Source organism: Vicugna pacos, chromosome 14 (assembly GCF_048564905.1).
Source record: "Vicugna pacos chromosome 14, VicPac4, whole genome shotgun sequence".
In the NCBI taxonomy this organism is placed as follows: Eukaryota; Metazoa; Chordata; class Mammalia; order Artiodactyla; family Camelidae; genus Vicugna; species Vicugna pacos.
The window spans coordinates 66,503,561-66,520,217 of record NC_133000.1 but is presented as its reverse complement, the minus strand read 5'-3'; the positions used below and the strand labels follow the sequence as shown (position 1 = coordinate 66,520,217).

General features: G+C 49.1%; 1 protein-coding gene across 1 annotated transcript; it reads left to right on the top strand.

The window, feature by feature from the left end:
- Positions 1–7,101: 7,101 nt before the first annotated feature.
- Positions 7,102–15,078, top strand: METTL21C (methyltransferase 21C, AARS1 lysine). The gene is made up of 4 exons (XM_006208305.4): positions 7,102–7,291; positions 10,280–10,431; positions 13,217–13,334; positions 14,400–15,078. The coding sequence occupies exons 1-4, from the start codon at positions 7,102–7,104 to the stop codon at positions 14,792–14,794; spliced, it is 855 nt and encodes a 284-aa protein (XP_006208367.2). The 3' UTR covers positions 14,795–15,078.
- Positions 15,079–16,657: the final 1,579 nt, after the last annotated feature.

Sequence of the window (16,657 nt, the reverse complement as noted above, 5' to 3'; positions counted from 1 at the left end):
CAGCCCTCGATGAGAACACGTGCTTCCCAAATCGAGTCTGCCCTAGAATGAGGGGAAAGAATGACAGGAATTCTCCATTGTGGCACATCCCAGAATAGTCCCATCAGGTAAACATTCTTTCCTAATAGAAATCTGTTGGGAACAAATTATTGTCTTTCTGTTCAACACAGGTCAACTGCTGTTGCTAAAATCGGAGCATGATTACTTACCCACTAAGCCCCTCTAAAAAGTGCCATTTCCAAGCAGCTGATGGCAAAATGGAAAGAACAGATGGCATCGGAGGCATCTGGACAGTTGTAAGGCTCACGTGGTCATTTCTGCTTTGTCGTCCCGGGTCTGACAATGAGGCTGGAACTGAGGATCCTCTCCCATCCTCACTTTCAAAATTGAATTACTGCAAAGGGATTTTTTTTCCCCATAGGATAGATTCATTTGGTTCCACCTATCCCTATAAGATAAGCATCAGAAAACTATCATTCATTAAATGTTAAATTAAGAGGAATGTTATCAGCCAATGAACCTTTATGTTGTAGATATTTCAATATCAGAATTTCTTATCTAAACCCATTTCCCAAGCATGACATTCCTCCACAGTATCACAGGCTTTTAGTTCAGCTCCAGAGAATTCTTGGCTATTTTGATGACATGAACCCTGGCAATCACCAATTGTGATTTATACATGGTTGCAGTCGAAGATTCTTCTAAAATAACAATGAAATTTCTTTGGGGGGGTGTGGAAATCTGTTTTAAGAACTGGCTTGAGAAAATGTTAAGAATAGAAGCAAATAATGAAGCAAACTCTTCTCCAAAATGCATCTAAGGCTACTCATGGTCTCCTGTCAGAGCCACTTTATAAGGCAGATAATTTATGGGGAGCCATGCCTTTCTGCATGGTTAAGCGCCAACTCAAATGCTTAGGAACAGGCATGTGCTATTTTTAAAATGAAATGACTCTAACTTCACTTGCTCTTTCCAAACATATTGGGTTATTTCACTCATATTCTTCCTTCCTTCCTCACTGGTCATGTTTGCCGTTATCCCAGGGGCATTTAAGATGAAACAAGGAAATTCTTCTAGGTATGTCCACAAGCTTGACAAAATTTAAGTGTTGCCTGGATGTTTTTGAACCCCTACTTTAGCATTTCTGATGGCGGTCTTCTTTTACTGTGGCAAGGAATCTATCGTCTTCATGTTCCAGCCAAAAGCAAGACAAGAAGGGTCCCATTTTAAGAATCTTTCTGTGCAGATTCACCGTGTCTGACCCTCCTCAGGGCCAGGTGGTTTAAATCCATACACCCCCACGGCAGTATCACCAGCCCCCTTCCCCAGCACTGTCCAGGTGTCCCCAGAAGTCTGGCAACTGAGGGGCGGGGGTTGCTGGTAGCAGCCTTGAATCATTTGACAGAGAGGATCATGAACTTTGAACCACTGTGTTACTGGCTAATTGAGGGACCAGAAATTCTGGCGTTGCATTTCACTGTGATCAAAGTTTTTCTGCATGACACACGGCAAATCACACACTTCTTTGAATGTTAGTGGCTACCAGGGGTTTTAGAGAACAACTAGCTCCCCACTGAAACCCCTACTTTCCCAGAAGTGAATTCCCACCACAGTCTGATCAGCACCCCTTCCTCGGCAGAGCGTTTGGGGAAGATCAGGGAGCCTCTGGTTCATACTCGGAGATGGGAGTGGCAGCCCACAGTAGGCAGTGATGAAACGGTGCATCAGGTTATCGTCTGTGGTCTCCCGGGAACGCCTGCCTGTTGAGGGAGAAGCATGGAACGAAGGAAGAAATGGCCACTGTCTAGAGGTTTCAGCTTGGAGAGGAATGGCACCACTCCCTCCAGAGGGAATAACCAACAAGACTTAGGTTGTCTTTTATTGCAGAGAGGATGGGCCCCCATTTTGAAGTTGTATTTATGAAAATAAGAAAGTGTGTACGCACAGGGTGGCCAGAGAGGGGAGGAGGGCCACACACCAGTCTTGCTTGTGGGCCCCACCCCTCACGACTGGGAGGGGTGCTTCTCTCACACCGACCAGCTGACTACCAGGCAGAGCAAATGACCAAGTGAGACCCATGAGAACCGTTTCCCCCAGATCTTGACACTCAAGCACAGGTACACGAGGCGGAAGGTGGCTGTGGTGGGGGCTCCCCACAGCTCTGCTCAAAGAGAAGGCCCGTGAACTCCTGCGGCTGACCATCGGGGACCAGAGCAGCCCTGGGCCCTTTGTGTCTCAAGCCCCGATGCCTAGCTTTTCCATTTGATTCGCTGAACGACCCCCCTTCCCAGGAGCCCAACCTAGTCTACTCACTGCTTGAACCATACAATTGAACACGAGACGTGGACTTACGAGTGACCTCCTAGACAGCAGACACTGTGCCAAATCCTTTCAGATACATAACACTTACCCCTTACCCTTGTGAAAAGGAAGGGCACTGTCTCACTCGCCTCTCGGACACCCCCGAGTGCGCCCGCTGCTGGTCTCTGCGTCTGTGCTGATGTGCTGATGTGCAGACACGCCAGAAGCCCTGTGCACCTGCAGCGGAATAATTCCGAGCTGAGTATTTCGCCTCGTTTCCCAGCCCTCCCCCACAGGTTTAAGATTTTAATCACCCCCTGACTTCATTTAACTCCCTTTGCTGGCGGCTGCCCTTTCCCTGGATCATTCTCTCTTCCTCACTTGCTGAAATAAAATACACTCTCGGAAATGCTTGTCACTGGGTCTGCCCCTGGGAGAAGCCAGACAAAGCCAGGGGCCATGGCGTCGGGGCGCTGTGAGGCCGCAGCTCTGAACCTGACATGCGTTCGTGCGAACCACCCGTCTCATACGTGAGGTCCCTGAGGCAGAGGAGGCAGGGACCACTTGCTGGGAGGTGGTATACACAGGAGGGCAACTAGAATTTACCTGCATGACAACTCCAGTCTGTCGCCGAGACCAGGGTTCTCAGCCTGGGCCCTGCTGGCATTCTGGGCTGGGCGGGTCTCTGCTGCGGGGGGGTCCTGTGTAACATACAACGTCTGGCAGCGCCAGATGCCAATAGCGCCTCCCCGAGTTGTGACAAGCAAGAAGTCTGCAAATTGCCCAGTATCCCCGGGAGGAGGAGAGACCCCTCCATGCTGAGGACCGTTGGCCGAGACGGCTGGGCTCAATGGGAAGAAAGCCCCGTGACACATTGGAGCCCATGCTGATGGAGAAAGGTGGTGGTGCACAGATGTAGCCCTCTCATTGACCCTGTGTAAATCTTTCATCCAACCCTGCATCTTCTAATCCGAATCTGGCCCACATTCCACCATGGCAGGCTCCCTGAGGCCAATTGTTGCACTGCCTTGCCTGTGACAAAGATCTTTCCTAGTGCGCCCAAACCTGCCTCCCGGGAACTTACTTCATCGGCGGTCCCCGCGGAGCCAGGCAGAAGCTAATCTCTCCTCGCGGGGCGGTACTTCAGCTGTGTGAAAGCATCTCACGTGTCCCCTGCCCCATAGCTGGACACACGGGGAACAGTCAGACGGGGAGTTCAAACTTCGAGACTCTTTCTTAGACCGTTGAACAAGAATTTCCAGGGGCCCAGAGTACTTTAAAGCTTCCAGGTAATTCTGACACATCCCTGCCTACAGTCCAGCGTTCAAGAGGCTTGGACTAATTTATTCCAGGTCCAAGGAGTAGAATCCTGTTTTGTTTCTTAAAGCAGCTGCTGAGAAGATGGTTTTTAAAGAAAATATTAAAAAGAAACTCTGAAAAAATAATTGAATATTCCATACTAGGTCAAAGAGATATGTATTCCTATGCAGTTTCATTTTTGGTCAGATGGCTTTGATAAGGTTTATACAAGAAAACCTAGAAGTTGACACCAAAAAATGTTGGTCAGGCTTCCTTGCCCAGGTAGTGAGATTAAAAGAGATTCAAAATATTTTTCTTCTTTGTCCTTTTCATTTGAAAGCTTGAGAATAAATGTGTGTGTTTGTAAATATACATATATATGTTCATATAAATGGCAATCAGGTTGTAAAAGTCACTCACAGAATTGTAATGAGCAGCATTTTTTTGCTGTCTCTCACAGGGGTGATGACACCTGGGTCACAGCCTGACCACGTGGGGAATAAGAAGGCATTGGAATGACAGGTTTGGAAGGTTCCAGGCCCCTCCCTTCATCTCAGGGGGTGGGACAGAGGTAGTCATGAGACCCCAGCACATCTGGATGAAGAGCCAGAGTTAAAAGAAGTAGACTAAAGGAAAAAAAAAAATGACAGCAGAGAAGAGAGCTCTGGCCCCTCACAAATCCAAGGGACTATTTAATTCCCATGCGCCCTTATTCTATTTCAAGGGTTTCCAGGCTTCCTAAATGAGCACACGGTTTTTCTCCTTCCTTTTTAACTGCCACTTATTCCAGTTCAATTACAGTGGTTTGCTTTTTCTGGGGAGAGTTTTCTGATTTCCTGTTGATAGCTGCCCCAACTAACTACCACTTATGCGACTTGAAGCCTTTGACTCACGTCCCATCTGATGGATAGACGTTCTCCAGCCCTCCTCTCTGGAGAGTCTTGTATTATTTCTGGCTGCTGGAATCAGGGTCCAGGACAGAGCCCACAGCAGGCACGCCTTTTCCTTCAGCCACAGAAGCTGGGCTGATGAACACACAGTCTGCAGGTCCGCATGAAACCCCGACTGTCCCCCCCACCCCCGCCCCGCTTCTTTTTAAAGTGAAACATATGTTTATATTTCAAATCACATCACAGCAACTGGATACCAACCTCTGTCCTGCTGGAGTGATTTTCCGGATCTTTTGAGAGCGATTCCATTTCATGTTGCAAGAAGTGTGTGTGTGTGTGTGTGTGTGTGTGTGTGTGTGTAAGGCAGAAAAATGAGAACTGAGAATGGCAAAGAGAGAGAGAGAAAAGAAATTCTAGCAAAGTAATGTGTCTGAGTACTGGTGGATAATGCTACCCTAAATAACTTGGACGTCCACTGGCTGGCTTTTGTTCATAAAATGCTAATCCTTTTAGGTGCAGATCTATATAAAACATTGGGGGTTAAAGGGTGCACAGAAATCTCAAATCTCGTCTGCTGCACAAGGTAAAGATATGTTTAAATTAACAGTTCAAACTTATTTTGAGAGTTCTAACAAGGAGCCATTCTCTGAACTTCCTAACTCTTAAATACTAACATATGCTATAGATCATATGATGTATTGAACTAATAAATAATGAACACTCGGTAGATTTCTGTAGTTATTTTCTAGGTTGGTTTTTGGGGAAACAATCTCTCATGCCAGCTATAATGATGGGGAGAGGGTCATTTCACTTCACGAGGAAAATATCACCTGTTATTTGGACAAAAATAGTACTAGTTTTTGAGTGCAAAAGGGAGAAATGTCTTAAATTCAATGTGCAGACTCCGATGGTGCCGGGTGGGTGTCCCGCATCCAGTGCTGTATTGCCCGACTATGTCTTTGGAGAGAGCTTTGGACATTAGAGTAGCGATTGATGCTGGATGTGGGAGAGGCTTTGCACAAATTACCTTGCTTAATTCCTACAACTGTCATGTGACGTCGGCATCACCATTATCCACATTTTCAACAAAGATTGTACATCGTACGGCCAAGATTCCGGGGAAGGCCCCTCAGCCCAGCACTGAGACTTCTGCCCTGAAGATGCTCTGGGTACCCACAACCAACCAGTCAGCTATCTTTGGGGGAACAACTAACTTCCTGGAGTTGGGAGGAAGTTGAAAAGAAGGAGCAAGCATCTGCGGGAGGAGAGAGCACGGGCTGGAAGAGCTCTGCTGGCTGCCTTGGTGAGCTGGAGAAGAGGAGCAAACATCTGATTGTGTGATTCTAGAGCCAGTGAAAATGCTGAATTACTTTCACAGCAATCCCATTTGTGTGCAATCTGCTGCACGTGAATGTGAGGGACACGCAACCGCTCCAGGCGTGGAGTGGAATTACACTCACTGAAGACCCGGGCGCTCTTTCTGGTGTTTTGTCTGTCTGCTCACTAGAGTCAACGAGTTCGTACTAGTGTTGCCGGTGTGGCTGGTGGCGCTCCCCAGTTGGCTGAAGCAATATGATGGGGCAACTCTGGGGTGTAAAAACAAATCAGGAAAATTATTTACATTTTGTAAAAAAAGACTAGAAAACAACTGCGACAACTAAGCATTACGAGTAATTCCAGGGCAAACCAAGCCAGGAAACCAAGCCGTGTCCCGCCTCGTGGTCAAGAATGCAGGTCCTGCATCTGGACCTCCTGGACCGGACTCCTGGCCCTGCTGCTGGCCAACTGCGAGCTCCTGGGCTGCTTCTGAATCTCTCTGTGCCCGAATGTCTCTCATCTGAGAAGAGGCATAATAATAGCTTCTGCTTCAGAGGGTTTGCTGTGAGGATCAGATGAATCGATGCACTCAAAGCACGAGAATGGGGCTTGGCAACAACGCGAGGAGCCCTGCAGCCGGGTCAGGGGCCATGAGTCTGATGCTGATCAATGAGCCCAAGAGCTAGGTCCTCTCTTCTGAATCAGCAGAGTTTTCCTGTGCCGCAAGAACCACTTCTGCACTCCTGCTGCTCGCCACAGTCCTAGGAGGTAGGCAGAAATGATCCGCCCCCTTTGCTGATGAGGAAATGGCATGGAGGGGATTAAGTGAGTTGCCAAGAGTCAGAGCGGGAAGCCAAACCAGCCTCCTGGCTCTCAGCCCCCGGCACTTTCTACTATCTTGCTCTAAGCCTCAGACGGAAAGGGAGCAGCCCTGCATTGGGGCCAAACCCATGATGTCATTAACCCGCGGTCTGCAAGGTACCTCCAGGGGTATGCATGGCTGGATCAGACCTTCTTTATCAAGATTCAGTTCCAAGAGCTCTTGGAAGTACATTTTAGATCACCGCGACGCAGTGCTGGTCTCAGGCTCCGGTGGCTCTGATTTTGCCTTTCTGCACACACAGAGCAGGTGGGGTAATGGCTCATGGTCTCCCTCCACTCTGCTCTGCAACACCAGGATGGCAGCTCTGGGGTGGCTGCTTTCCTCACCCGGGAGCTAAGCTGAAAAGCAAGTGTTCCTTCCGGCTCAGCAGATGCTAAGGCGATAAGCTGCACCTTGCAGAGGCTCTGGGCGATGCAGACAGCCTGGCTGAGTGCTCGCTCCTGGCCGCTTCTCCCCTCTCCAGCAACTCCCATCATGGATGTGTGTCTGCGCTCCGAGCAGCAGCCTGGGCACCTGCAGGAGGGACCAAGCCCCCCGGACAGCCAGACAGAGGCAGACGAGGAGGCTCTGCACACAGACGGCAGCAGCGGACCCCCCGGAGGTAACCTCCTTCCTCACCTCCATAGCACCTCAGTTCTTTTCCTGGTGATGTCATTTTCCAGGGAGCCTAGGGGGCCAAGGATGTCTGTTTCCTGGTAACTCTAGATTTTTCCCTCTAGTGAAGCTTGGTAGAAAAATGCCTTTAGGCTATTATATGCATAGCACCCAGAGTCATCCCTGTTTTCATCATTTACCTATCAAAAGTCCACAACTTTGTTTCACTCTGGCTATAAATCTAAGAGTTACATTTTTGTAGCCAGAACTTTTAAAAAGAAACAAAATCTACGTTCCTTTCTACTTTTGGCCAAAATGTACCCCTGGCTGCTGGGTCACCCAGCGGCTCCTTGTAAAGCCAAATGCATTTTCCCATTCTGACGAGGCAAACATTGAAGGCTGCGTTTCTGGGCAGGGGCTCAGCAGTATGGAAATAACAGCCATAACACATGATGTCATAAAAGCCAAGATACCACGTTTAGAGCATTTATAATCATTGAATGGGGAAAATCATGTCCCAACTCTGCTAAATCAGGGTGTAATTCATTTTTGCTAAATTGTTACATAAAAATTCAACTCTACTTATCTCTAAAGTCTGACCTCTCCAGAACTATCAGGCTAGCATAGATACAATAAGTGAAAGTAATGTGCAGTAAGCATACATTTCTGTATCTCTGCGGCACAGAAACAGGTCTTACGGGAGGAAATTTATGTGCCCAAGTTTCTTTATAATGTTGACCCGGAAAGTTATTATCTGTCATCCTGTGGAAGAATGAGCCACTTAAAATCAGCCCACTGGCTTTTCCTACAGTCTTGAGAGAAGAGATAGCCTCCAGTTAGTGACACGTGGGAGGAGGCGGGGAAGGAGGAAAGGTCTGGGCGAGACGAAGGGACAGGAAGCCGGCAGGCGCCTCAGTCCCTGATGATCTGGCTGCTGGAGTAGGTGGTCCGGTGATGAGCAGCTTGAGGAAAGGAGGGCCCTGCACGGGCTCCGGGCACCGGAGGGCCTACACCAGCTGGTGGATTTCAGCAATTTCTTGAGCTGGTTGTTAAACATGGCCTTTGGTAAAATTTACGTTATAGAAACATACAATGAAATGGGTTATGTAAAGGGCAAAGGTATATGTAAAAACTTAGGTAACCAACACTCACGTCTCATCATGAATGATTTCCCTACATTTGACGATGATCTGTGCTCGTAAGCAGCCGACAGGCCTGGAGTCCATGGTAGCAATGCTACCTGCCAGCGGCCACTGCGCCTCTTCTGGGGTGGTCGCTGCTCCTTTGAAATCACAGAGGTGATGGCGTTTACATGGTGGTCACGGCTGAACCCTGCACGTCAGGGCTTCCTCACCGCCCGCCCCAACCTGGCTATTAAACGCTTACCGGCACGTCGTGGTCTGTTCCTCTGCCTTCTCATTGTCTCTGAAACAGAACTCAGAGTCAGCCTCTGAGCCTACAGGAGGAGCGGGGTCCTCTCTGTTGGGCTGACATTGTCAGATGTCAGTAGCTTCCCTTACAGGAGGAGGTGAGGACCACAGGCCTCAACCCCCAACCCCCAACGGCCTCCCCACAGCCTCCACCGGGGCCCATGACAGGATAGGACAATGTCTCAGGCTGACTCGGCCACTGTTCACCAGCAGGTTCTGGAAAGTTCGGTGAAGTTCCAGATCTCTGGAAGCTCGCCTTTTTGGTCAGGACAGAGAATTCTCCTTCTGGGGCTGGAACACACCAGGTCAGAACCCAGGGCCAAGAGCTGCCAGCATCACCGGCAGCCACTTTGCTCACACTGTGGTCAGAGACCATTCTGATACTTTTCTTTGGTAAAACAGAACAAAAATGAATTTCTGGAAAAACAAAATGAAAATGCAAATACATACATGATATGAGCTTTGGTTTCTCATAATTAGATTCAATAGACGTGGTCAAATTGTTGTCAAGATTCTTAAGTGCTTTCTCCACGTTTCTGTCCTCTTCTTACTGGGACCCCATTACAAACGGTGTGCAGAGCCGTGGCGGAGAACTGTCTAGTGTGGGTGGAAATCAGTGATGCCCGAAAGCTGAGGGTGGGTCCTGGTTAGGCCTCTCCGAAGCTCCCCTCAGCTTGAATTCACCCCTCTTCCACCTCAAGTGTGTGTTTCTGATCCAAGCTCCTCCCGTATTCCATGCCGGGCTGGCTGTTTCCCAGGCATCACTTGGGCAGCAAAGGCAGGTCTCAGGCAGGTTCCCCCAGACTCCTCGCAGCTGCTGCCCTCCCACCGCAGGTACCAGCAGCGCCCCTTCCTGCCTCAGCCCCTTCGTATTCTCAGCATCCTCACTCTGACCTTTTGACTCACTGTTCCTTTTACTCTGAAACCTTCTGCAAAATCCCGTGATGTTCTGTGCTCGCATGAGGTCAGCCCCGATCAGGTGCCCTTTTCCTCTCATTTTATATGATATTCGAGAGCGGCTTGAGTGGGTCAGGCATGTAAAGGAGTATTTAAAGGAGTCGTAACTTAATAGCCGGAGCTCATCTGACAACCTCCCCCACGACTGTGGAGCTGGCTGTCTTTGGGTGACCTGTACCTTTTGAGGAGCCGTAGGAAGGATTTAAGGAACACGTTCCAGCCAACATGTGGGAAGGTTACTTCAAGACCTAAAAATAAGTCAGGTCCATGCCAGCCTCGGTCTCCCTTATGCCGACGGTTCCTCTGTGCCATTCTGCCGGTCGGCTAGCTTCCTCCTCTCATCCAGACAGAGGGAGGGATGGGCCCACCGCATGTCTGTCTTCTCCCGAATTGAGGGAAGGGCCCAGGGCACCCTTTGGCATTCCATCATATGATAAAAATGTCCCCTAGGAATTTTTGTCCCTGTCACCCCACTAGTGTGCAGCCACTGTCCGGGGGACACCCCCCTCTCCGTGAAGACTGCTCCACCTGTTCCCCTTTTACTCACTGTACCAAGCGTGTATTTGTGGTGAGTCAACAAATCATGAAACCTGTTTTCTGTCCCACAGATTCTAACAAGATAGAACCATCACTTCAAAGCCTCCTGAAATTCGTTCCTGCAAATTACGCCAGCTACACGCAGGAGTACTACCTGTTTGCCGGCAAGAAGATCGTCATCCAGGAGTCGATAGAGAGTTACGGAGCGGCAGTGTGGCCGGGGGTGAGGGAACCGCCATGTCGGGGCGTCAGGATTGCTGGGGACGATAACAGCAATCTCGTACACCTGTGTCACCAAGGGCCTTAACATCCGCGCTTCTCAAGTTGAGGGTCAACTGATGGCCCCGGGGGGGGGGCTGCTGGTGTGCTTCGACCCTGCAGACACACGGCATCTCTCCTAGGAGCGATGACTTCCCTCTATGCTGTTTCTTGAAACATTACTTTTTACTTTAAAATAACCTTGAACATATCAGGAAGTAGGATGAAACATTCATATGAATTAAGAAAAAAATCAGAAAAAAGTGTTGAGAGTTTAGCTTCTGTAGCCTGCACCTTTGGGCCACTCCCGCTGCATGGTGTGCAGGTCCCAGTGGAAGCGCTCAGGAAGTGGTGCTTCAGCTCATGTTCTGCCTGCAACGGTCCTAAGAGCACGGCCCTGCGATGGGTGGAAACCCTGAGTTTAGAGCCAGAAAACCTGTTATGTTCAGGCTGTGTGTGCTGTTTCCACTTGGGGCATGGTGCAGGATCAGGCTAGGACAGTGGCCCTCAGGGCCAGCACCCTCGTTCTTGTCACCACAGAGGTTCTCATGCTGGTGCTCGGAGAGGCTTCAGACCAGAACTGCTCAGCTGTTAGCAGGGAGGGTTGTGGCTCCTTTTGGGTTCTTGTTAAATGCAGATTTTGACTCAGGAGGTTGCGGATGGGGGAGGGTGGTCTGGGCAGCATTTCTTACATCCTCCCGGGGGACGCAGACCTGCTGGTCCATCGGGTGGCCGTGATCAGGGGTTCCTTGGAGCTCTCCTAGGTGGCCAGGGAGGGGAGACGCAGGGCAGAGAAGGGGAGGGCCAGCCTCAGACCCCAGGCTCTTACAGCTCCACCCATCCTGTTCCCACCCAAGGAAGCTCAATCTTTACCCCTTTGCTTAACAGAAGTAGGATTTCCTCCAGATAAGGGTTTTTCTCTGGCGTCACAGGTCAGAAACTCCCAAGCTGCTACACGGCTTCCCACTGGCAGGGTCTGACCGACACCTGCAGCAGCGCCTCAGAGATCAGCAATGGAGAAAGAGTATTTGTCCACTGGACTGTTTTAATAAGGCCTCAGCCTTTCATGCACCAAACCCTGGCCCCTCTTGGGACCTTGGTTTCCTAAGAGCTGCAGAAGGGTTTCTAGAGTGTGTGACTTCAGGAGCAGCTGACAGAGGGTGCTTTTCGGAGTTTGCTAATAGGACTAGAAAGGGAGGGGGCGGTGGTGGCAATGCCAAAAGATGCAGCTGTTCCTGGGGGAGGGGGGATCCTCCTCCAGGTGGCACCCGACGGGCCCAGGGCACTTCAGGAAGGAAGCCTACAGCCATCCCTTCAAAAGCCTCTCAATGCACAGGTCTGGGTGGCTCTGGGTGACATGCTTCCTCACAATGAACCCTCCCCACACGGTGAATAATTACCCTTTCTCCTCAAGAACCAAAGAACTCCTCCCTCCAAACTTCAGCTCCCAGCTCCAGAGGTCCCGCTATGGCTGGTGCCGCTCTGCACCGTGCCGCTCAGCCCGCCGCCCTGCCCTGCGGCGTCGCCTCTCGTGCCGTCACCCCCGGCTCATCCTTCAGCACCCAGGCCACCTCTCCGGGGCCTCCGTATGCCCCTTAGCTCCCAGTGGTGCCGTCTGGAATCGGTTTCCGTGTCCCCCCCGCCCCTGCTCCTCAGGTCCCCGAGAGGAGATGACTGCTCAGTAGGAACTGCTCAGACAAGGAGGAAGGAAAGTGGCCTTGGGCCGTGGGGAGAGCTCAGATGGTCCACACCGCCCCTGCTCTGGCCTCGTCCTAAATAGGAAGCAAGGAGTCTAGAGCATCCGGGGGGAAGGCAAGGCTGGAAACATGCAAACTCGAGAGTCCATTTGGCTTTTTCACCTCAGTATTCACATTCCCAGCTCATAACACTCTCAGGCCTAACTCGGCCCAGATTCGAAGCCGCGACATTGCTACCTGACGCCCGCTGGCCCACCCCTGACACCCCACGCAGATCAGATACCCTCCATCTTTCATAGACAGGTCAGGAGGCGGAGGCAGAGGATAATGAAGGAGTAAGGAAAGGGACGTTGATTTTCTGTACAAAAATCTCCCTTAATTTATTCATGATTTTTTTTAACTGTGTAAAGGATGTAACCTCCTTGCTACCACTCAGAGCGTGGGCCCTGGACCAGCCGCGGTAGCATCACCCGGGGGCTTGTGAGAAATGCGGTGCTGAGCCCCGCCAGACCTCCTGCCCCAGGCCCCAGGCGACCTGACAGCGCACTCAAGTTTGGGAAGCACTGTCCTGCCAGTCAAGTGTGGCTTAGATGAAACACTTTCAAAAATGACTGCACGGTTGTCCAGTGTAGCAGGCAAAGTCTGAACCAACCTGAGTGCTGACGGAGTCGGCAGGGAGGTGCTGTGGGGGTTTATGCAAAACGGTCGTAAAGCGGGTGGAGGCCTGATGTGACTTGACCAGAGCTGCCGTCCTGGGCCCTCCCCTCCTGGTTCTGTCAGCGCTGGTCTCGTCTTCCTCTCCCTGGGGTTGGATCAAGAGGCTTCTGATGCAGGCGATTTAAAACGTCCGTTCCTCTAGTTCCTTGGGTGGATGTTAGAGCTGCCATATTCCAGAGGTCCAAATACAGCGTTGCATGGGTGTTTTGATTCTTATGAACCCCCTCAACAAACTGAAGCTATAACATGTCTTCCAGTATTTAACTTTCGGTGGGGAACGGGGTCACCGGTTTCCATCGCTCCAGTGTTCAGGTGACAACTGTGGATGTTTTTCAGGCCACAGCTTTGTGCCAGTATTTGGAGGAACATACAGAGGAACTGAATCTCCAAGATGCTAAAATACTTGAAATTGGTGCTGGGCCAGGCCTTGTCTCCATCGTGGCCAGTATTCTAGGTTTGTCTATTCGCGACCTTGTTTCGAAAGATGTTTACTGTGACAACAGTGATACTGTGTGCTCACTGTACGACAGACAGGCTGTAGTTTAGGTGCTTGGCTCTGATCTCACTCACCGAATCTCCCCAAAATTGATCAAGAGCAAGAATTACCACTGTTACCCCAGAAAACATAATCGCACCTTCGAGGGGTTAAGTAACCTATCCAATCCATTGATGACCGTGTGACAAAGCTGAGATTCTGAAGGTGTGACTCTTGAATCCCTGTTGTAAACAACGGTGTTACACTGTCTCCTGCTTTCCACTGCAACTATTATAACCAACATTTAAAAAACATAAGCGAGTTAATCCAAGGTGAAGACAGATTTACACCCCAAATGCTGGTTAAGTCCTGGGCCTTGGGCAAGAGGCAGGAACCTCTGCCGACACTGTTACAGATCTTTTTCTATCAAAACCCATCTGGAAATGGGGTGATTTTGTGAACCCTTATCACTAGCTTTCAAAGGCCTAAAAATTAATCTAATGCATTTAGTAGGGGGCAGAATTATACAAAATAGACCATCCCTTGGGGAAAGAAAACTGGGTGTTGATACCTCAGGTAAGAGAAAACCAAAATCTTCAGATAAACACAATTTTAGAAGGAAAAACATGAATTATTACACTAAGCAAATGCTAAGAACCTTGGTATCTTTAGTTAATTATGCTGAAATCTCCCCAAACCGCGCTGTTTAACTTAGTTTGTTAAAAGACAGAAACATTAGTCTATTTCAGTGGTTCTCAACCCAAGGTGATCTTTGCCTCACAAAGGATGTTTGGCAACATCTAGGGACATCTTTGATTGTCACGACTTGGGGGTTGGGAGGGGAGGTGTGACTGGATTCTAGTGGGTGGAGCCCAGGGATGATCTAAACATCTTACAGGGCTCAGGGTGGGGTCCTCACAAGAAAGAATTTTCCAGCCTGTGTGTCCACAGAGCCCAGGTGAGGAACCTGGTTCTATTCTTCGCTGAAAGAATGTGCCCAAACATTTCCTGGTAATTATTCCAAGTTCTCTCTTCCTCTCTTAGGAGCTGAAGTCACAGCAACAGATATGCCTGACGTGCTCGGGAACCTGCAATACAACCTTTTAAAGAACACGCTGGGACGAACAGCACACCTGCCTGAAGTGAAGGAGCTGGTCTGGGGAGAGAGCCTGGAACAAAACTTCCCCAAGTCGACTTTCTATTACGACTACGTGCTGGCCTCCGACGTGGTCTACCACCACTACTTCCTCGACAAGCTGCTGGCCACCATGGTGTACCTCTGCCAGCCGGGGACCGTGCTGCTCTGGGCAAACAAGTTCAGGTTCAGCACCGACTATGAGTTTTTAGATAAATTCAAGCAAGTTTTTGATACAACACTCTTGGCTGAATTTCCAGAGTCATCCATCAAACTTTTTAAAGGAATGCTAAAATGGGACTAAACAAAATGCCTTTCGAAACAAGAGAGTGTCTTTTTAAACAGTGTTAGACATCGCATTTCAAGAAAAGATTTCTTTTCTAAAAACGCGAAGGTAGTCCATAGAAACAACTTGCATACCTAGAATAAACATCATACTACAGTGACTTTCTAAAATAATCTATTCAGGATTATCTGACTAACCTAAACATACACAAAGAATAACGTGAAAAACGTAAAAGTAGCTTTGTTGGCTTCCAAGAGTCTCAGCTACGTGTTTAATAAATTTTAATGAGTAAGTTAACAAACACACGGGTTTCCCCTCGTTATTTCTGCTGGTTTTAAACTTGTTGATATATTTCTGTCACATGCTTTTTGAAACTGAGCTTGAGAGGGTCTGGATGTCTTAATTTGAAGGATCTACTTAATACAGATTTTTTTGCTCCTTGCAGCAAAGGGAGAGGGTGCTAGTTAATAAGAAAAAGCTATAGGCTTAAATTAACACTGAAAGCTACGGAGACAGTGCTGGAATGAGAGAGTGGGTGTTGTCTTAGGGGCCGCAGGACTAGCGCTGAGCATCCACTCTGCACCATCTCGAACGCCTCCTTCAGAAGTTCTTTATTGGGACAGAGCTCTCTCTGTTGTTTTCAGTGATGTGGTGCAGACACTGGCCACCATTACCTGAAACTGGAAAGCCATCGTGACTTTTAAAAGCACCATTTTGCTTCCTGTGTTAATCACGCAGAAATGTGACATTTTTGCCGAGGACACCTTCTTCTGGAATGAATTCGGGTCCAGCTGTCAGCGTGGAGGTAGAGTGACCTAGACAGAGAGCAAGGCTGACAAGGCAGCTTTGTGTCACCGCCCCAGATCCCAGCATCACTCACCACGGGCACCACTGATGGTCCCCCTGGGAATCACGGTTCAAAGCAGAGTTTGCCAGGCTGTGGATGTATCTCTAGTTTCCACAGCAAACTTCATAAACTTCATTCTAAAATTACACTATCTGAGAAAGACTTACACCCCATTGAAAGAGAGAAGTAGTAATTACAGAGGAGTCCTCGTTACAACAGAGCCCTGGACGCGGCTGATGGATTCGAAAAAGAAGAAACAATTTGCCTGTCAACTTTCATGCTGTACTAAATATACTGTTAAAAGGCACCGTTACTCACCACCTCCCCCGGCCAGCTCCTCGCTTGTCCGCTTCTCACCCCCAGCGAGGACTGTGCAAACATCAGACGGTCAGGCTGCTGCTGACACGGCTTTCGGGGCGGCCCGGCCGCTTACTGCACCTGGAGCTCCACACCTCACTTCAGAGAGTGTGTCCAGACCCACCATGGGCTTTTCTTCTCCTCCCACGTTAGAGAATATAGCAAAAGGAACAAAACCTGAGGAATAAAGTGAGAAAAAGAAACTGCAACAATGGTGATTTTATATAAATCAGTAAGTCATATTGTAGGATCCTAGAATTTATTATATCTCAACATAGCTCAGAAGGGTGTACTTCAAAATAAATCTATTGCCAGGAAGTTCGGAAACTTAAAGTTCGATAATGAATTCACGTTCCCCCCAAAAAAGGTATCCGTGATTGTCAGTGAAAATGGTGTAACTTTTTGTCAGTGAAAAAGCACCTCCAAACATCTCTCCTCCATTAAAGTTATGAGAAAACTGACAGAAATTCTCGGAAGCAACATTTGCAGAATTCTGGCAATTAACCAAATGCGCATAGCAGCTTGAGGTTTGTTCACTCCAGTTAAAATGGCTGAATCTCAGTATGAACAGTGTCCTTGTGATGTTTTCAATCTCCCCGTCCCCATCCCATCTCCAGCTCCCGGACCGCCTTGAAAACCAGCAGCCTGGCCATCACTGGAGTTTGTTCCCCAGAAAA

Excerpts from the sequence above, each read along its gene's own strand:
- METTL21C (XM_006208305.4), top strand. The coding sequence starts at position 7,102 with ATGCAGACAGCCTGGCTGAGTGCTCGCTCCTGGCCGCTTCTCCCCTCT. Across the intron at positions 7,292-10,279 it reads CAGCAGCGGACCCCCCGGAG|ATTCTAACAAGATAGAACCA; the intron begins GTAACCTCCTTC and ends TCTGTCCCACAG. Across the intron at positions 13,335-14,399 it reads CATCGTGGCCAGTATTCTAG|GAGCTGAAGTCACAGCAACA; the intron begins GTTTGTCTATTC and ends TTCCTCTCTTAG.